Source organism: Microcaecilia unicolor, chromosome 6 (assembly GCF_901765095.1).
Source record: "Microcaecilia unicolor chromosome 6, aMicUni1.1, whole genome shotgun sequence".
Lineage (NCBI taxonomy): Eukaryota > Metazoa > Chordata > Amphibia > Gymnophiona > Siphonopidae > Microcaecilia > Microcaecilia unicolor.
This window is the reverse complement of record NC_044036.1, coordinates 27,923,816-27,946,413: the sequence shown is the minus strand read 5'-3', so window position 1 is coordinate 27,946,413 and position 22,598 is coordinate 27,923,816. Positions and strand designations below refer to the sequence as shown.

The 22,598-nt window shown below is 44.0% G+C and overlaps 1 protein-coding gene across 3 annotated transcripts in view; it reads left to right on the top strand.

Annotated features, from left to right (window-relative positions):
• The window catches only part of SLC1A7 (solute carrier family 1 member 7), a 145,284-nt gene that overhangs the window by 82,754 nt on the left and 39,932 nt on the right, over window positions 1–22,598 (top strand). For all 3 annotated transcript variants that reach the window (XM_030205985.1, XM_030205988.1, XM_030205987.1), the window contains exon 7: window positions 3,480–3,713. In XM_030205985.1, the coding sequence (XP_030061845.1) occupies window positions 3,480–3,713 (234 nt within the window). The remainder of the gene's footprint in view (window positions 1–3,479; window positions 3,714–22,598) is intronic.

The following is a 22,598-nucleotide window of genomic DNA, read 5'->3' as shown; positions in this document are numbered from 1 at the left end:
AAGTATGACACTAAATATCGAAGAAGCAGTTGCATGTGGGAGCATAGGAGCCGACTCTGTGGGTGCTGTGGGTGCTTGAGCACTCCCAATATTGAGAAAATTCCTTGTTTGTGTCCAAGGAAGGGTTATTTTCACTGGGCTTGGCACCCCCAATAATTTTGAAAAGTTGGCTCCTATGTGTGGGAGTGTGATGGAACTGGAGGTTGCAGTTTCCTCAGAATTATTTCCATGGTTTCTTGAAGATCCAGGGCTGTGGCCTGAAATGAGCAGTAAACTGAGAGACTTTCTTGTACTACATGGTCCAAAGCAAGTGAAAGCTTTCAAGTTTCCAAAAGATCCTGTATACAAAAGAAGCTTCCGTCATGTTCATTACTGGTGTGAAAAACCCAACGGCGAGAAAGTAACAACTCTTTGTATTTGTTTCTCTACTGGAGATGGCGAATGCCTCTACAGTACAATGTAAGCCACATTGAGCCTGCAAATAGGTGGGAAAATGTGGGATACAAATGTAACAAATAAATAAATAAATATCGACTGTACTGTGTGCCACTGCAGACCTGGATATGGCCTGGCATCGACTATCTCCCCAGACAGTCATTGTATCTTATAGCACTGATATTATCCCAACTAGACTACTGCAATGCGGCATATGTAGGCTGCAAAGAAAACCTACTACGATCATTGCAGACTGTCCAAAACACAGCAGCAAGATTGATATTAAAAAAGTCGAAATATGATAGAGCAACCCCACTACTTATAATGCTACATTGGCTCCTGATCAAGGCCAGACTATTTTTCAAAACCAGCACAATCATCTTCAAAATACAGTTTGGCATGTCGACGGACTACATGCTAGACATGATCAAACTATTACCAAGAAATGCAAACCCAGGAACCAGAGGTTACCTACTACTTCACCTGCCCAACTGCAAAAATGTACTATACAAGTCCACCTACATGGCGGGATTTATCTACTTGGTCTCAACATGGTGGAACTCAATTCCCATAAGAAGCAACATGAACTACATCCAGATCAGAAAAGACCTAAAGACCTACCTGTTCAGGAAATTCTATGAGTAAAATATGCACTAATCATTCTGGAATTAAACAATACACAACAAAACCTCTAACTAATGCATCTTTTCATTTAAGAAATGAACTAAGACATATCTTCTCAAGAAAACCAATGACTATTCCATACGCACTAATAGTTATCTTGCCAACCACTGTTAAATGTAAGCCACATTGAACCAAAACTCATTTTTGGATAATCGTGGGATACAAGTATGAATAACTAAATAAATAAATCTGGGTTTATTTTAACCAACAGCAGTCAATGCTTAGAAAAGCGCTCACTGCCACCAGCTGAATATTGACAGGCAAGATGCTAATAGTTAAAAGTACTTTTGTGGACAGTATCAGGTACCTGGTAGCAGAAGTTGCTTCTGTTCAAATTTCCTGCCCTGCATAATGTATAATTTTTGGTCATATATTTGTTTCTGTTTATTTAAGATTTTTGATATTCCGCTCACCCTTCCTGGATCAAAGCAGTTTACAACTTTAAACAAGAAAGGAACTCCATAAAACTGATAGGAAATACCTACTACATGCATACAAAATCAGCAACCGTACTCTAAAAGGACAATACTTCTAAAATAAAAGGAGAATAATCAGGTAGACAGTCCAGTCCTTCCACGCCTGGGTTACAGATTGCTGATAATAATACGCTTTCAATAATGTTTAAGTAGCTTTCCTCTGCTCGTATTTTCCTTGTAGGCTATTCCATAACTCTGGTACCTGCCAAAAGAAAGCCCTCTCCCTAGTAGTTACCCAATGAGCTTTTGAAAGCGGGGGTGTTGCCATTCTATGGTCCTGTAAAGATCGAAGACACCTGGCGGGTGTAAACAATGTTGTCCACCTACTAAGGTATAATGGTTAACGACTTGTGGGCTAGAAAAAGGATCTTAAATTTACTTCTATAAGCTGTAGGAAGCCAGTGGTATTTCATGAATTAGGATGTTACGTGATCATAAAGTCGAGCGTTAGGGTCTGTAAATGTTTGAACTGGTGACTCATAAAGATTTACAGAGAATTTATCCATATATCTTTGTGTTCGATATCTGACTCAGTATTGTTATTTCAATGTGCAAAATAAGTATTCTGCTCAAAAGGATAAATTTTCAAAAGAGTCGCCAAAATTTAGGCGCCGGGATGATGCTTGGTAAGCACTAATTCTATAATGCCAGTTATCGGTGGAACTGTTGATATACAATGCTAATGTAAGTCTGCATTTACAGGCCTAATATTAAGCGCTAACAGATAGCCAACTCAATGTCTGGCGTAAATGCTGACACTTAACTGTAAACAGTTAGGCACATAAATAATAGTATTCTATAATCTGTGCATCTAACTACCTGACGTGCCCCCCGACCCTCCCATGCCCCTTCCAGATCCACACCCCCTTTGAAGTTGCATATTCTGGAATTTGAGCATGTAACTTATAGAGTAGCGACTAAGGGCAGTTATAAACATAACTGCTAATTGGTGCCAATTAGTACCAATCAAGGCCAATTATAGCCAATAATTGACTATTCACTCCAATTAACAGCCAATCATTGAATTAAGTTAGACGCACAGCTGAGCTTAGCCTATAACTTGCACATGTAAATTTGCGTTCTAATTGGGAAATTGAGCACACAACTTTATAGAATTAGGGGGAAAATGTGCAGAAGTACATTTTTTAAAAAGTGGTAGGTAGGTCACGTTAATGTAAAGAACCTTGATAGTTCCTTATGCCAGTCATTGCCCTCCAGCCTTGTACCTCTAGGTGCTAAATGTCTACGTCATACGTGCGTAAGCATTAAGAAACATTCTTTACATTACTGGTATGTAAATAATATATTTACAGTCTAGCTTCATACTCTGCATTAATTTCTAGAATTTCCCTTCTGGTGAGCTGAACGTTTAGACACTTTGGACATTGTGGGTGCAGCTTTCAAAAAATGTACCTGTATGTAAAGTCTACAGGTACCTGCAGACCTTACAGCAATTTTCAAAGGGAAAAATTCATGCACAAATTTGCACCTGCTATTTGGCCCTTTTTGGTGAAAATGTGTGTACATAGTTTTGGATATGCAAATGTGTCCATCTAAGCACACTCTCTGCCCCAGCCCTGCCCCTGGGAACACCTCCCCAAAACGTACACATCACCCCTACACACATCTCTAAGTGGCTGCATATTTCAAAAGCCCCATTTCTACATACTACTACTACTACTATTTAGCATTTCTATAGCGCTACAAGGCATACGCAGCGCTGCACAAACATAGAAGAAAGACAGTCCCTGCTCAAAGAGCTTACAATCTAATAAACTCCATTTTACGTTTGAAAATGCCTGTGAACATTTTTCCCTTCCCGTGTAATTCATTAGCAGGTAGACCTACTAATCATCACAAACATACAATCTGCTACTTGTTCAGGTATTTTCCATTCGGCATAGTGTTCCTCATTGCTGGCAAGATACTGGAAATGGATGATCCTACAGTTATTGGGAAGAAGCTGGGTTTTTATTCCATTACAGTGGTGTGTGGCCTGGTGGTTCATGGACTGTTCATCTTGCCATTGACGTATCTGCTTATCACCAAGAAGAATCCTATTGTCTTCATCCGAGGGGTCCTTCAAGCTTTGCTTATAGCTCTGGCCACATCTTCGAGGTACTGAACTCAATTCCATTGTATTTTGTTTGCCAGATGTGATATAGCACAGTGTACATTTACAATAGATTCTCTTCCGATCATTTAGACTCTTCCTGCTGCACAGATTTTGGAGATCTATAGTGTTGATGGGATTGTAACATTTAGACTTGTACCCTGGGAAATGTTCTTTGGCCTAACTTTGGTTTCATGTTCTAATTGTGAAGGGTAATGGTAGGCACTGTCCCCTCTAAGCTGAGTGGGAGTCCACTAGCAGCACTGCTGACAGTGGGAGATGCTGCTTCAATATTGTGTCTTCCACAGTGGCTTATCAAGGGGGGCTGCCACCCGGGGCGGTTCGCCGTTGCACCCCCCCCCCCCGGGTGCAGCACGATGATATCCCCCCCCGACCCAGTGCCTACCCTCCTCAACTCCGTCCAACCAGCTCCCGCACCCTACCTTTAAAGAAATCTCAGAAGCCGTGGCGAGGCGCAGCGCCTCGCGCCTGCATGTAAAAGAAGTGTGGATCGTCTCATCGGGCCTTCCCTCACTCTGTCTGTCCCGCCCTTGCAGAAATAGGAAGTTGCGTCAGCGGAGGGCGGGACAGACAGAGTGAGGGAAGGCCCGATGAGACGATCCACACTTCTTTTACATAACTACATATAAGTACATAAGGCGCGAGGCGCTGCGCCTTGCTTCGGCTTCCGAGATTTCTTTAAAGGTAGGGTGCGGGAGCTGGTTGGACGGAGCTGAGGGTAGGCACTGGGTCTGGGGGTGTTGATGCGCCGAGGGGGGGGTGTCATCGTGCTGCACCCGGGGGGGAGCTGGCAGGGAGCACCTCCCTTGAGCTGACACCCGGGGCGGACCCCCCCCCCCCCCACGCTACGCCACTGGTCTTCCATCACTAAGGACAGGCAAGTTTCCTGGAGTCTTACAGAGCTTGCCTGTCTCTCACTATTAATTGTGAAACAGTGCCCTCCACTGGCAGGTCTATAGGTGGAGGACTCTCACTCAACTTAGAGGGAACAGTGATGGATGAGTGGAGGTTTGCAAATTACTTCTATTTGATGGACTTAAAGGACAATTCTATAAGTTGATGGCTAGTGTTAGGCCCATATACGCATGTAGCTTATAGAAATACCAACACTTACACACGTAACTGACACCAGTAATTGGCATTTACACGATTAAGTGCTAGGTGCTATTCTATAAAGTATGTGACTTCATTCCTCAAGAGCACTTTTGTTGTGTTCATATATGTACATAAATGGCTAGAATACCAACATTTAGGTGTGTGTTTTACCATCTAACTTTAGGTAGCTCCTTATAGAATTGCTAATTTTAGAATCAGTTCAAGTAAACCCCTAACTTCCTTAATACAATTTGGTAATTAGAATGAAGTGCTTTAATAATTGAATAACAAGCCAACCACCTTGCAGAGTAACTACTACTCATTTCTATAGCGCTACAGGACATACCCAGCACTGTACACTTTATATGCAGGTATTTTCTCTGTCCCTAGAGAGCTCACAATCTAAGTTTTTGTACCTGGGGCAATAAAGGGTTAAGTGACTTGCCCAAGGTCACAAGGAGCTGCAGTGGGAATCAAACCCAGGTTGCCAGGATCAAAGCCCGCTGCACTAACCATTAGGCCAATCCTCCTCTTCTGAGATTGGACATCCTGTCCTATACAAAGGTCTAAAAGATATTGGGGCCCTTTTTGCAAAGCTGCAGTAAGCACCAACGCATGATTACAGCAAGTTAAATACACCTACCATGGGGTGCGCTGAGGTGTCCTGCAGTAGTTTTGGCACTTATGTGCACTTTCCATGCACTAAATTGTATTTTTTTCATGCTGGGGAGCAGGGGCGTAGCCAGACTTTGGCGGGAGGGGGGTTCAGAGCCTGAGGTGAGGGAGCACATTTTAGCCCCCCCCCCAGCGGCGCCAACCCCCCCCCCCCCCCACCATTTTTGACCTCCCCACTGCCACCACCACCTTTGACCCCCCCCAGCACCAACCCTTTCAACCCCCGCTTCCCGCCGCCGCCACCCCCCCCCCCCTTTGGTGGCAGGGGTCCTCAACCCCCGCCAACCAAAGTCCTCCTTTCCGGCACCGCCGTGTTGCTGATCTGCAAGGGCAGGCTTCTGTTTCTGTGAGTCTGACGTCCTGGAGCTACCATGATGCTTTACTACATTTGGATCTGGACAGCTTGCTATCATTGATGGAACTGGTGCTTTTTTTTTTAATTAATCTTTATCGAACAATCCAAAATAAACATCCCAAAACATTCTGCAGTTTTTCTAGCAGCAAAGGTATTGGTATTCACATTTTTGGTTCACACATTTTTTTCAGCAATGTATATCCAGATGGGTTTGTCTGATTATATTCACCATCACTGACTTATTTAGATATCTTTTTCTGGCTAAAGATATCCTGATAAGTATCCAGGTATTTTTCAGCTGAATATTGCCATCATGATGCCTCAGTTTGTATTTTTAAATTTACATTTTTCAAAGTCAAAAGGGAAGTCTAGGTTTCTGAAAGTCAAATAAGGGGAGTCAAGGCTGAAGGACACCTTATTCCCTTGCACCAACTTTGGCAGTGCTGGTCTTTGACCAGGGGCGGACTGACCAAACATGTAAGCCGCATTGAGCCTGCCATGAGTGGGAAAGCGCGGGGTACAAATGTAACAAAAAAAACTGGGCAGTGGCCAAGGAGCCAGAGGCTCCAGGGGGCCCAGAGGCTGTGCCCAGATGCCCGGTGTGCTGCTGGTAATCTATAGGCCTCAGCAGGGGGAACATGTTCTTTCCTGCTTGGCCCGCTGGGCTGCTGCTATTCCCCCTCCTCCCGCCTGGCAGCACTGTATTTTAAAAATGGTGGCCGAGAGCCCCCCCATGGAAGTCTTGTGAGACTGTCGAGACCCGCGAGACTACCACGGGAAGTGTCGGCCGCCATTTTTAAAACACAGCGGAACTAGCAGGTAGGGGAATAGCGACAGCATGGCGGGCAGGAAAGAACATGCCCCCCCCCCCCGCAAAGGCCAGGACCCCTCAGGTAGGACCAGGGTAGTGGAGGCGTCAGCTGCGGCAGCAGGGGCGGCAAGGGGGGGTGCCAGGCAGTGCCCGGACTGGGGGCCCAGACCACCCTTAGTCCACCCCTGTCTTCGACTATATAATAATCTGCATTCAGATAAGATCCCCATGTGCTTTAAAGGCACGGCATGCAAGAAACACAGATGCAGCTAATCTCACACATGGAAAGTTTCCAAGTGTTAGCTAGCAAAGAAGTCTAAGGAAATCCTGCTGTCTGAACAGTGGCATAAATTGTAGCCTGGGGTGAGGGGACATTGTGCAATAGCACAAGCAATGACATACAGAACGTCAGTGGCACAGCCCAGATCATAACTCAAAGTAACAGATTCTTCAGACCTAAGTTCTGGCCTGCATTCTTTTTAAATCAAAGGTCTGTATCCACAGCACTCATTCAGTCAATGGTTATACACATCTAAAGGCTATCTCAGCTCAATTCATACATCATAATCACACTGGCTGACTGTTGCTTTCTTTTTCTAATTTATAGGCCTATTTACCAGCTATCTTGAAATCGGGAGGAGAGGAAAAGAGAGGCTTGAGCAGTGGGGGACAGGATCAGGGCTGCCGAGAGACTGGGCTGGGCCTGGGGCAAGGCCGCCCCCAGGGCCCTGCCCCCACCCCCGCTCCCCCCTCCATCCACCACCGGCTGGGCCCCCTGAATTCAAATCACAGTGCCTCACCTCACTCCGTGTGAAAGCGCAGCAGCGGCAGTCTGCAGCTCGCCTCCCTTCGGGCCTTCCCTCCCTGTGTCCCACCCTCACGGAAGTTACGTCAGACGAGGGCGGGACACAGGGAGGGAAGGCCCGAAGGGAGGCGTTCTGTAGACTGCCGCTCCTGTGCTTTCACATGGAGCGAGGTGGTGAGGTGCTGTGATTTGAATGGAGGGGGCCCGGCCCGATGGCGGACGGTTGACGGAGCTGAGGGTGGGACTGTGGCACCGGGCCCCCCTTGGAGGCCTGGGCCTGGGGAATTTTGTCCCCCCTGCCCCCCTTCTTGGTGGCCCTGGACAGGATCCTTGGCCTGAAAGGGCCTTGATTTTTAGTCAGGGGAAGGGATTTTGGAGTTGTCATCTAGGGGCCCTTTTACTAAGCTGCGTAGGCGCCTAGGCACGCCCAACGCACGTCAATTTTGAGTTACCGCCCAGCTACGGTTACCGTGTGAGACCTTACTGCTAAGTCAATGACTGGTGGTAAGGTTTCAGACCCAAAATGGACGCACGCCAATTTTTATTTTGCCACGTGTTCATTTTCGGCAAAGATTTTAAAAAGGCTTCTTTTTCAGTGCACCTTAGTAAAAGGGCCCCTTAATACAAACAATTACTTCTACTTCCCGAGATCTAGTTATGTTCTTGCGTTATTCGGTGGGATAATTCAATTTGCCCTAACCCCTTTTTCTAGGGAATTATTGGACTGTCTACACTGACATAATATCTATGGGTACTTTTATCTGATTATTATTATTATTATTTGGTCCCAGGCCTGACTTTGGTTCAGGATCCAAAATGAGAGAAAAACTTACAGGCCTGTGACTCTGACTTGAACTCCAGTGTTGCTCAAAGGCCCATGAGCTATTGGGACACTGCAGAGCAAGGAGAAACCCGCAAGGGCGGGGGGGGGGGGGGGGGGGGGGGGGGGGGTCTAACTTGCAGAGTTGCATGAATGTGGCATAATGGTGGTAACAGATGTTCAGAAAGACAGAACTGGATAATTCCACAGGATGCTGACCAGGTGTCACAGAAAGTGTTTTGAGGCAGTAGCGTAGGAAGGGGAGGGGGCGGTGGGGCGGTCCGCCCCGGGTGCACGCCGCTGGGGGGGTGTCCGCTCCGTTGGTTCCTTGCTCCCTCTGCCCCGGAACAGGTTGTTCCGGGGCAGAGAGAGCAAGGAACCAACGAAGCCGATGCAGCTCCCAGCGACTTGGACTCGGGGGCGGATCGGCCCTCCCGCCCGCCTCTCGCTTTTAAATCAATTAAAAATGCGCTCCGTGGGGGGGGGGGGGTGCGCGCTGGAGGGGGGGGCGTGCCGAGGAGGGACACCGTGCTGCACCAGGGGGGGGTGCACAGCGGCGACCCGCCCTCGCTACGGCACTGTTTTGAGGAAGATAAAAAAAGCCAGGCCAAAGCTCAGGAAGTCCATAGCCTTGTATGTTAAGTGAAGTGTATATAAGTGATTGAAATCGATCATTACGTGGGAGAGTCAGATTCTGATAATCCCAATGGTCGTATTGCTTGCTGTCCTCCCGATGAGAACTGCTGATTTGACTTGTACCTGGTAAATAAAATTGAGTTGTACTTCTCATCACAAATAGTGTTCTGTTATCTGCACTTACTGAGCAATGGCTAATTGTAATTACACTTGGTGGTTAAGAAATAAAAGTATCTAATTGCTTTCTCAATCGCAGCCTTGGCTGATTTGTTCCATTCCTATGTATCGGTAGGAGAACTGCCATATTGGGAGGGATAAATACACCCTAAACAAAACATATCTCATGGACTTTATACCAGTTTTCAAAGAGAAAGTTTCTGTATATTTTCACTTTGAAGCTTGCTGTAGAGATCAGGGGTTCTCAACACAGTCCTCGGAAAACACTCAGCAAGTCAGTTTTCAGGATATCCACAATGGATATGGATGAGATACATTTACATGCACTACCTCCATTGTATGCAAATCTCTCATGCATATCCATTGTGTGTATCCTGCAAACTTGACTATTTGGGTGTGACCCAAGGAATGGGTTGAGAATAACAGCTCTAGTTCCAAAGTTCCAGTTTTTGTGTGAGTGGAGCTTTTCTGGGAAGATAGACGTGTAGAGTTGAAAATACAGTGCATGTACACCTTTCCTCCCTCCAGCCTAAACACATGCTTCCTTTTAGTGGAGCTAACTAGCTTGGGCCACCTTAAGAGCACTGATACTCAGGAGGAAGTGAGCCAGGAGGGGCAGAGTCAATACCTGGGAGTTTAAAAGACAGGGCAAGGCTGAGATTAAGGAGGCCCAGGGAAGGAAGAACTGCCTTTATTGAATATGTTTAACTGCTGTGACCTGGCTGAGGGAAGCCAACTTTGCTTCTTTGTTAAGACTTGCAAGCCTTGATGAGGTCTGGCTGGGGCTAGACCTGAGTCTCAGAAGACCAGAGAACTTACAGGCTGTGTTTGGGGTGGGACCGCCCCACCAGCCGCATACTGCTTGGCCTAGAGGCCTAGTCAAGACTGCTACTAAACAAGAGAAACTGTTGCATCTGGATGGTCCTGGCCTGTGAATCAACAGGTTCCAGGGCTCAGATGAATAAAAACATTTACTTTCATATTTATATACCTTGTCTGGCTAAGTTATTCACAGGGCTACCCCCGGGGTATCACACTCAGGTACAAATTTAGATCATAAGCTCCCTAGGAACAGGGAAATATATCTAGTGTACCTGAATGAAACTCACCTTAAAAAAGGTGTCCACTAAATCCAAAGAAATAATACAGGTCATATGTTGCACCTGTTTTATACAGACAACACGTGTGCATTTATAAAGCAGCCTGTCCAAAATCTCTCACACAAAGGAGTCGTTTTACTAAGCAGGCGGTAAACCCGACGCAGGCTTACCGCTCACTGTACAGGAAACTGCAGCAGCCTGGTGGTACTTCCCCCCCTAGCGTACCATGAGTCTCAATCAGGATTTAGATCAAATCATAGCACTGAAACTGTACTAGTGTCTGCAATGAATTCATTCAAAAAAACAATTGCAACCGGCAAGAATATACTCGTACTACAATTCGACATGTCCAGTGCTTTCGACATGGTAGATCATGGAATACTATTACACCTGTTAGAATACTTTGGAATCGGAGGCCCAGTTCTCAAATGGTTCAAAGGATTCCTTACCACCAGATCCTACCAAGTAACAACGAATAATGATAGATCACCACCTTGGACATCGGAATGTGGACTTTCTCAGGGATCCCCCCTTTCGCCAACTATCTTCAACCTTATGATGATACCACTAGCCAAACTTCTAGCCAATCAGAACCTTAACCCCTACATATACGCGGACGATGTCACGATCCACATCCCGTTCAAAAGTAACCTAAACAAAATAACCAACGAGATCAACCAGAGCCTCCAAATCATGCACTCCTGGGCGGACTCATTCCAGTTAAAACTGAACGCAGAAAAAACTCAATGTCTAGTTCTCACCTCCCAATACAACACAAATAACTACCCTACCATAACCACACCATACTGCACACTCCCTATCTCAGAAAATCTGAAAATTCTTGGAGTCACCATTGATCGATACCTCACACTCGATACCCACGTGAAGAATACAACGAAAAAAATGTTCTACTCGATGTGGAAACTCAAGAGAATAAAACCTTTTTTCCCAAGAAACATCTTCCGTACCCTAGTACAATCATTAGTAATAAGTCATCTGGACTACTGTAACACTTTGTATGCAGGCTGTAAAGAACAGACCATTAAAAAACTCCAACCAGCCCAAAACACCGCAGCCAGACTCATCTTTGGCAAAACTAAATCCGAAAGAGCAAAACCGCTAAGAGAGAAACTACACTGGCTACCACTCAAGGAACGAATTGAGTTCAAGATCTGCACAACCGTCCACAAAATCATCCACGCAGACACCCCTCTTTATATGTTAAACCTAGTGGACCTACCACCTAGAAACGCCAAAAGATCGGCCCGCAAATTCCTCAATCTGAACTTCCCCAGCTGCAAAGGAATTAAATACAAACAGTCATACGCTACTACTTTTGAGTACAAAAGCACACAGATCTGGAACGCATTACCCATGGCCCTGAAAAAAATGGACAACCTAACCAGCTTTCGCAAATCTTTGAAGACACATCTCTTCAACAAAGCCTACTAAGGACATCCTCACTAACTATTCCCCAAACTACTCAGTTGCATCTAAAACACGTCTCACAACACCTACCTAGCACCTGCATCTAAACTACCTACCTTAGCTTATTATCGACTGTATCTAAGATCATGTAATGACTGCATCATAACAACACTCTGTAAGCCACATTGAGCCTGCAAAAAGGTGGGATAATGTGGGGTACAAATGCAATAAATAATAATAAATAATAATAATTGGTTACTGCCGGGTTAATGTGGGAGCCCTTACCGCCACTTCAGTGGATGGCGGTAATGGCTCCACCCCACTGAAATGGCCGTGCGGCAAGTGCTTTTACTTGCCACACATCCATTTCCTGCACAGGAAAACAAGACTTTCCTTTTACCAGCTGTGGTAAAACACACCCTGATGCCAGCGCCAGCCCCCTTTTGCCACAGCTTGGTAAAAGGGACCCAAGGTGATATACGCGCAAGGCAAGAGTTACCTTCCCCCAAATTCTATTTAGTGCGACTTAAGTTACGCATGTAAATTTGGGCGTATTCTGATTTGTGTGCGCAACTTAATTGGTTAACAAGTCAATCAGTTCCGATAATTGGGTGTTAACAAGCAATTACTGGCACTAATTAGAATCTGCACGCGCTACTCGCTAAGCATATTCTATAAAGTAATCTGCGTAAATTCTTCCATGCAGATCTCAAAGGAGGCATGGCCTTGGGAAGAGGATGGGTGGGTTGTGGGGCAGTGTTCCCTCTAAGGAGAGACCTGCTGCTTGCATCAGTGCGTGTTTTTCACGTTCGGTGATGCCCACTTTTACTGTAGTGGGTAAAAGGCTGTCTTTTCTTCTGGAAAAGTTAATTTTGTTTGTTTGTTTGTTTGTTTACACATTATTGGGAACAGCTAGTGAATTCACCCATTTAATTCCTTTTTGATTAATGGGCTATCTTATGTCCAGTTCATTACATTTGAGAATTAGTACAGTCTGTGATAAAAAAAATACCTGCAAGATTCTGGAGGCCTGAGCCATCAATAATCATTAGCCAGGTAGACTTGTGAATAACCTTCCTCATTAAGATCTGCTGAGTACTTCATATAATGCTGGACTCAATAGCCCTCTAGTCTGACCCAGCTCAGTTTATATTCTTCTGGCTCCACACCAGCCACTGTTTTCTCTGGCAGCCTCACCACGCACAGGAGGAATCTCTGTTCCTCGATGGTGGTGGCTCCAGAAGAAAGGAGGGGGGGGGGGGGGGGAAATGACTGAACCATGCACAGAGTTGGGGATGTACATCACCCAACATGGAAATAACCCCGGGCTGCTTCCTTGCGGGGCCTAACCGGAACGAGTTAATGACTGGCCAGAGGAGGAGGTACAGCTCGTTATGCCCTGTGTTTATAAGGTGAGTGGGCCCGGCTCCAGCGGCCTTCAACCCACAACTCTACATCTACAAGCCCAGGGGAGGCTGCAGTACCGCTTGAGCTGCGCGGCTGCGGCCTTCCGCTGTCTGGGATGAGGAAACCCTGCGGGCAGGGAGCTTTTGTGCTTGGGTGGATGAGTTTCTTTTTCATTCTTATTTACACCCCTCCAATGTCATCTGTTTTTTAAATTTTTCTGTTTTTGCATGTTTTTGTCATGGAAGCAGAGTGTAAGCTCACCTGCTGCCTGCCAGAGTGAAAGAACTCATCATAACAATAGCATCCGTAATCAGGTTTCGAGTGCAGGCGCCAGGCATGCTGGAAGACATGGTCCCGGATGTTGGGGCATCGGTGACAGTGAGCGAACATTAACAGGAAGTGAGTGGCGCTGCCCTTTTGTATGAGCGATCACTCAAACGCTCATCTTAGAGGGAACACTGGTCTTGGATGTTTCTAAAATTTACGCGCAGTGTTATAGAATAACCCGTTCCGAGCCTAAGGTTAGGCAGAGGTTCTGTTGAAGCGTTTCCTGCAATGTTATTTAAACAAAAAAAATTCTTGAAAATTTTTTTTGCATCAATGACGTTTCACACTCGGCTGCTTAAGAGAAGTTCATTCTGCAGTACTTGTGTTGTTATATCTGAAGATCCATATTATCAAAATGATATGTTTTGCAAAGTAGTTAAAGATATGTGAGTTGTGTATGATGCTGGGAATAATTTTGGGCCTGCAGTTAGGCGTGAGCATTTACACCAGCTTTTCATTGGTGTAAATGAATTTACCTAAATTTTAGTCACATGGACAGTGCTACAAATATTCTACAACCGTGCCTATTTAGGTGTGGTTTATAAAATACACGTAGGCACATTTTCTATTGGCACTGATTTTTGGGGGGCACCAAATATAGAATTTAGCCCCTTGTATGTGTGTGTATATACTGGTAAGAATCTACACATAGCAGAGTATTATATAAACGAGGTGGCCCTTTTATTAAGCCGCGTATGCGTCTACACGCATCCAACGTGTGCCAAAATGGAGTTACCACCCGGCTACCTTGTGGATCTTGCGGTAATTTCATTTTTTGTGTGCGTCCAATACGCACATCCGAAAAATAATTTTTATTTTTGGATGCGCGTATCGGATGTGCGCCAAGTCGTATTTGATTACTGCCCAGTTACTGCGTGAGACTTTACCGCTAGGTCAATGGTTGGCGGTAAGGTCTCAGACCCAAAATGGATGTACGACAATTTTCATTTTGCCACACGTCCATTTTTGGCAAAAATTTTAAAAAGCCATTTTTTGCAGGTGCACTGAAAAATGGTTCTGTGTACGCCCAAAACACACGCCTACACTACCACAGGCCATTTTTCAGCACACCTTAGTTAAAAGGACCCCTAGGAGCACAAGTTCCAATTTTATCCCCATTCCGCCCATTCTCCATCCGCCGAAACCCTACAAGCATCACACAGATGTAGGAACTATGTCTTCAGAGTACCTATATTTATACACCTGTACCGCCATATTGTTTTCATGGCATTACAGATTTTATATGTCTCGCTATACTCAAAGACCTGGTGGTGGTGGTAAGGGGGAGGGAGGTATCATTGACTTTTGGTTGTGTCGAGAGCATGAGGTTGTTTGTTTTCCCTGTTTGTTTTGCAATAAATATTTTTCACAGTAGGAGTGATGATACTAAACAGTTATTCAAGCAGATCGACAAACAAGAGAAAAGAGACACATGTTTTCCTTGAGCCTTGTAATGTTCTGGATTTGCCAAGATTTTCTCTTTTGTTTGGTATGGTTTCCTGACACACTGTTACTCTGCTGGATGTCTTGAACTTTTGACTTGGCTGTTCTGGAGCTAAGTCCTGTATTTTATGGCTCAATTATTATTGTAAAAACGTTTACAAAAAAATAACCCCAAAACTTGTACAGTAATCTTTCTCTTGTGACAGTCAAGACATCCCTGTCTGGTCATATAATCCATAACATGGGAATCAGTCATGACGTGGAGTGACAAGATTTTCCAGAAAGCTGGGATGTGGAGTAAAGTTAGGATTTTTTTTCTTACGTCATTTTTCTCAACCAGATGTTCCTGGAAAGACCAGATAGAAATGTAGAGGGAGTACCGGAATGCAGTGGGCAGTATTGTCTCCACTTCATATTACATATGTGATGATTTCCTCCCGCTGATTTATTTTTTTTTAACAGAAGAAATTGCTTTTCGTCCAACCAGTCTAGGCCGGAGCGTATGACTGTGTCCGTCAGCCAGCAGATGGAGACAGAGACTAAAGAGCTGTAAGCTCTAGTATACAAAGGAACTGCACCAGCACAGCTGTCCAGTATTCTCTGTCGTCAGCAGATGGTGGCTCATATCCCATGCAGTTCTGGCTGCTGAAAACTCCTGGGCCTAGTTGGAGAGCTGGTCACCTGTTTGAGCTGGCTGTAGGAGCACAATTTAGGACTTGGGCAACTGTACATGTCCAGGTTCTTCCCCACACTCCTTCCAAATATTTTTGGGTTGATTAGTTCTCAGAGTTTGAAAAAAAACATAGAAAATAATAAGCAGAAAAAGAAAGGAAGAGTCAGATCAGAAACCGCAGGAGGTAAAAAGCAGGTGCTCAGAAGTGGAATTTGGGGAAAAGTGGGAAGAACACAAACAGTTGATGGAAAAATATACAGCGGAAATTAGGAAACAAAAGATTTCAAAATTTAAACGAGACGAGCAGGATTATACTCGTGGATTTGTATATCCATGGATGGATCGGAATAGTAATAAATCTAGGAGGAATAAACGTCAAAAAAGAGTAGGTTTTATTAGCTCATCAAGCGAATCTTCAGAGGAAGAGGAAGAGAGTGCCAGCAACCAAAACGTGGGGGACCAAGTAAGTACAGACTCTCAAGATTTTTTTAACGGTGGCTCCGGCGCCCACAGAAACAGTAGACAACCCCCAAATAGGGGGCACTCAACCCAAAAGACAACAGAGGAAGCAACATTGAATGTGTTCAATATTTCGTCCAAAATACTGACGGATCAGCAACAATTAGTATTGTCGAGAGGGTTATCATTTGTCCCGACAACTGCACATGATTCTTTTGAAGTGCATAAAGCATTACATAGATTTTTTAGAAAGTTGTGATTGCGTAAGTATTTTGGGGGTAATATACAGGAGAATGTACATGAAAGGGTAATGCCCACATTTTCTAAAAAATATGTCCCCTCAGTTTGGGTACCTCCTGGACCCTTTGATCCTATTATAAATACATTTCAACAGTGGGTATTGAGAGATGTGGAACAGTTTGAAAAAAATATGGGGAAAAGATATGGGAACCTTAGTCCAGAAAATCATTCACGGCGAAGCCCCTGCATATATGTCTGACTTAATAGACCTGCCACCCAGAAACGCTAAAAGATCATCCCGAACCTTCCTCAATCTCCATTTCCCTAAGTGCAAAGGCATAAAATACAAAGCACTGCACGGATCGACCTTCGCATACAGGAGCACACAACTCTGGAATACACTACCACGCAACTTGAAAACGATCTACGAACTGACCGACTTCCGCAAATCACTGAAGACTTATCTCTTCGAGAAAATCTATGGCAAGAATCAAAACACATGAAACCCATACAATTTAATAAATACGCACCTACACACTCTCTCTTGAAGTCTCCTCTCTCGCACTCCAACCAATCCTAAAACCCCACCCACAGATAAAATTATTAGACCTTCATGTCCCCCGATACTGTTTTGTCCCCCTTTCAACTTGCCACTGTTTTATTCCACTGTTCTATTCCCGAATGATATCCCGAATTACTCTGTCTTTTACAATTCTTCCTAATGTAACTTATAAGCGCACTGCAACCAACTGTACTCCCACACACTCCGCTGTTCTATCCCAAATGATACCCTGTATTTACTTTGTTTTCGATAACTTTTCAAAATGTAACTCAGAATTGTACTGCAACCAATTGCAATTCCATCATTCACAATGTATTGTAAGCCACACTGAGCCCGCAAATAGGTGGGAAAATGTGGGATACAAATGCAAATAAATAAATAAATAAATAAATGAATAAAAGTATGTGGAGTGCCTTGAAACAACTTCAACAAGATAACACGCTGGTTATTTCCCGGGCAGATAAAGGGGGCGCAGTTATAGTTCAGGATAGTGAACAATATAATGGAGAGGCAGAACATCAATTGAGGGATAGAGAATTCTATCAAGAATTAAGTCATGTCCCCACAGCAGAATTTCAACGAGAAGTTGAGGCACTGCTGAAACAGGCCAATCAAGCAGGTACTATCTCAAATAGAGAATATAAATATTTCTATAAGCAATATCCGGCAGTTCCCCACATCTATTTCATCCCCAAAATCCATAAAAATTTGGAGAAACCTCCAGGACGTCCCATAGTGAATGGAAAGGGTTCGTTGTGGGAACCTTTGTCTCAGTATTTGGATTTTTATTTGGGAGCTGAGGTACAGAAGATTCCATCTTATGTCAAAGATTCTACAGGCTTGATTGTACAGTTAGGTGACATTCAATTGCCAGATGATCTTCCAATAACGCTAGTTACTCTAGATGTGAATGTGTTATACACTAATATTCCACAGGAGGATGCATTGAATATAATAGATAACAGGTTAACGTCTATGGACTTGTCAGCAGCTCAAGTGTCGTTGTTGAGTCAAATGGCCAAGTTGGTCATCTTTAAAAACTATTTCATGTATCTCCTGGTGGAGATAGATAGATATGTTTTATTGATTTGGAAAGGAGATCAGGCTGGGTTACAGGCATTCATATTGTATTTGAACCAAGTAGACAGGAACATCTCTTTCTCGAGCCATGTGGGAGGCGAAGAAGCTTGTTTTTTGGACATACACATTAGTTATACTAGAGGGAGGTTTGTAACTCGAGCTTACAGGAAGCCCACGGACCGTAATACCCTCCTTCACTATGAGAGCTATCACCCGCATACATTAAAGAACAGCATACCAGTAGGACAATTTTTGAGAATTTGTAGATTGTGTTCAGATAAAGGTGACTTTAAGAATCAAGCAGCAGATATGAGGAACTGATTCTTACAGAGGGGTTATGCCAGGAAAGTGGTTTGAAAGGCTTTTAAGAGAGCATTTAATGCACAGCGTACGTGGTTGTTAAATCCAAGGGACCATAAAAAAGAGGAAGAGAATCGTATTAGTTGTGTTTTACCAAATGGTCCCAGTATCTTTAGGATTAGGGATATTATAAATAAACACTGGTCGATATTGGGCATTCTGGAAGGATTTGAGGGAAAACCTAGGTATGCGTACTCTAGGGGGCAAAATATAGGAGAATGACTAGCAAGCAGGGAAAGTAAGCAACATTTGGAAGGGGGTCATACCAAGTGCAAGGACTGTGTTTATTGTCAATAAGCGTGGGAAACAAAATGGGTAAAAATTCCTAATCAGCCAAATAAGAAGTTTCATTTGAAGAGTAGGACAGACTGTGAGTCAGATATGGTTATATATGCGATCATATGCCCGTGTGGACTGTGGTACATCGGGCACACAGTTAAAAAAGTAAAACTTCGTCTGGCACAACATCTCAGTAATATCCGGTTGTCCAAAATGGATACTCCGTTGGTGGAGCACTGGATGACCCAGAACCATGCTGTAACAGAGCTTCGGTTCATGGTTCTAATACAATTTGAGATGGCCGATGGGGGTAATATTTTGCAGAAATGGGGCACGGTGATTCCAACTGGGCTCAACAAGGAAGTGGAATGGGCGGGGATATGAGTTCTTGACACTGGTTGGCTACATTCAGTTTCCACCGTATTTAAAGAGAGCACATGCGCTGGCGTTTTTTAGCAGCAGCGCCATTAATCCAGGACTCCTGTGGGAGGTCAATCCTGTGCAAGCAGCCAGCCTGATAAAAAAAGGTATTGTTATATAAGAGTTTGATTTGAAAAATTAAATGTATGAAGAGTAAATTGTGGTATAGGATACATATATGGTTTTGTGTCTATTTGCATATAGTTAAACCGGGTGAAACGCATCGATTGCGTAAGGTTTGACACTGTAAGGTGCTGTTCATCTATATTTACCAATGGAAGTGACGTTGGTGATTAGGATGACGATATGAGAATACTTCCTTGAGACACCGAGGGAGAAGCGTGATACTAGGACGGAAGAACTGTATTCAACAACTTATAAGCACTTTGGGAAATCTGACCAGAAAGTTATCAGTTTGGAATAACTATTCTGCATCGGAGGCAATAGTACTTTTTTGAATGACCTATTACTGAGGAAAGGAGGACTTGTAATATAGTAAAAGGGTACAAATGAGATAAGTTGTATTTATATCCTGAACACATATGGGATAATTGAATTCTATGTATTATGCGATCCCTTAGGATCTATTGGAAACAAGGAACATTTGAATTAGAAGAGAGGATGAAGTAGTAGAGTGATTGTGTTTGAACGGACAGATGCAAGAAAACCATAAAGAATTAAAAGCATTAGACTTTTATAACACTTTTGATGTGGTTAATAATAAAGTGAATGAAAATTGCAAAAGAGTACTCACTAGATTGTTATTTAATTTATATATTGTGACTAAAGTGAAATAGGGGATGCTCACAAAGTGGGAGATGCATATTTAGTGGGGAAATTTTGAAAACCTGACTGGATTGTGGCCCTCGAGAACTGAGGCTGGACATACCTGTGCTAGAGTCTGTGGAGGACTTTTCAGTCTTGGCATGAAAAATGAGCAATTTCCTCTTTTCAAGTGACGGTAGCTCAAATTTTAGTTTTTCTTCCAGGGAAGACTCCAGAAAGGATTAGTCTTGGCCTCTCTGAAGGTTCAAGTTGCAGCATTAGCTCGTTTCCATGTTCATTTAGAGGGGTTTACATCCAGATTTCATGCATTACCTCAAGGGAATTGTCTATTTGTTCCTCCATCGCATTGAATTGTTCCAGCTGGGAATCTCAGCTTAATCCTTTCAAGTCGCTAAAGAAAGCTTCCTTGTGTAGAGTATATGGGATTTTACACTGGTTCTACTGTGTGCTTGGAAAGTCCCACAGCCTCCACCAATAGGAGCTTGAACTGTGTATTCGGTGACACCACTGGTCATTGAGTAAAGCATAAGTACATAAGTAATGCCATACTGGGAAAAGACCAAGGGTCCATCGAGCCCAGCATCCTGTCCACGACAGCGGCCAATCCAGGCCAAGGGCACCTGGCAAGCTTCCCAAACGTACAAACATTCTATACATGTTATTCCTGGAATTTTGGATTTTTCAAGTCCGTTTAGTAGCGGTTTATGGACTTGTCCTTTAGGAAACCGTCCAACCCCTTTTAAAACTCTGCTAAGCTAACCGCCTTCACCACTTCCTCCGGCAACGAATTCCAGAGTTTAATTACACGTTGGGTGAAGAAAAATTTTCTCCGATTTGTTTTAAATTTACTACACTGTAGTTTCATCGCATGCCACCTGTTCCACTCCACTCATTATTTTATATACCTCTATCATGTCTCCCCTCAGCCGTCTCTTCTCCAAGCTGTATAGCCCTAGCCTCCTTAGTCTTTCTTCATAGGGAAGTCGTCCCATCCCCGCTATCATTTTAGTCGCCCTTCGCTGCACCTTTTCCAATTCTACTATATCTTTCTTGAGATGCGGCGACCAGAATTGAACACAATACTCAAGGTGCGGTCGCACCATGGAGCGATACAACGGCATTATAACATCCTCACACCTGTTTTCCATACCTTTCCTAATAATACCCAACATTCTATTCGCTTTCTTAGCCGCAGCAGCACACTGAGCAGAAGGTTTCAGTGTGTTATCGACGACGACACCCAGATCCCTTTCTTGGTCCGTAACTCCTAACGTGGAACCTTGCATGACGTAGCTATAATTCGGGTTCTTTTTTCCCACATGCATCACCTTGCACTTGCTCACATTAAACATCATCTGCCATTTAGCCGCCCAGTCTCCCAGTCTCGTAAGGTCCTCTGTAATTTTTCACAATCCTGTCGCGATTTAACGACTTTGAATAACTTTGTGTCATCAGCAAATTTAATTACCTCGCTAGTTACTCCCATCTCTAAATCATTTATAAATATATTAAGCAGCGGTCCTAGCACGGACCCCTGAGGAACCCCACTAACTACCCTTCTCCATTGTGAATACTGCCCATTTAACCCCACTCTCTGTTTCCTATCCTTCAACCAATTTTTAATCCACAATAGGACATTTCCTCCTATCCCATGACCCTCCAATTTCCTCTGTAGCCTTTCATGAGGTACCTTGTCAAACGCCTTTTGAAAATCCAGATACACAATATCAACCGACTCCCCTTTGTCCACATGTTTGTTCACTCCTTCAAAGAATTGAAGTAAATTGGTCAGGCAAGATTTCCCCACACAAAAGCCATGCTGACTTGGTCTCAGTAATCCATGTCCTCGGATGTACTCTGTAATTTTGTTTTTAATAATAGCCTCTACCATTTTCCCCGGCACCGACGTCAGACTCACCGGTCTATAATTTCCCGGATCTCCCCTGGAGCCTTTTTAAAAAATGGGCGTTACATTGGCCACCCTCCAATCTTCCGGTACCATGCTCGATTTTAAGGATAAGTTGCATATCACTAGCAGTAGCTCCGCAAGCTCGTTTTTCAGTTCTATCAGTACTCTAGGATGAATACCATCCGGTCCAGGAGATTTGCTACTCTTCAGTTTGCCGAACTGCCCCATTACGTCCTCCAGGTTTACCGTGAAGTCAGTAAGTTTCTCCGACTCGTCCGCTTGAAATACCATTTCCGACACCAGTATCCCACCCAAATCTTCCTCGGTGAAGACCGAAGCAAAGAATTCATTCAGTCTCTCCGCTACGTCTTGTCTTCCTTGATCGCCCCTTTTACCCCTCGGTCATCCAGCGGCCCAACCGATTCTTTTGCCGGCTTCCTGCTTTTAATATACCGAAAAAAATTTTTACTATGTTTTTTTGCCTCTAATGCTATCTTTTTTTCATACTCCCTCTTGGCCTTCTTAATCTGCGCCTTGCATTTGCTTTGACACTCCTTATGCTGTTTCTTGTTATTTTCAGACGGTTCCTTCTTCCATTTTCTGAAGGCGTTTCTTTTAGCCCTAATAGCTTCCTTCACCTCACTTTTCAACCAGGCTGGGTGTCTTTTGGACTTCCGTCTTTCTTTTCTAATTCGCGGAATATGTATGGCCTGGGCCTCCAGGATGGTATTTTTGAACAGCATCCACGCCTGTTGTACAGTTTTTACTCTCTCAGTTGCCCCCCTAAGTTTTTTTTTTACCGTTCTTCTCATTTTATCATAGTCTTTTTTAAAGTTAAACGCTAACGTATTTGACTTTCTGTGTACAGTTACTTCAAGGTCGATGTCAAAACTGATCATATTATGGTCACTGTTATCAAGCGGCCCCAGTACCATAACGTCCCTCACCAGATCATACGCTCCACTAAGGACCAAGTCTAGAATTTTTCCTTCTCTCGTCAACTCCTGCACCAGTTGCTCCAT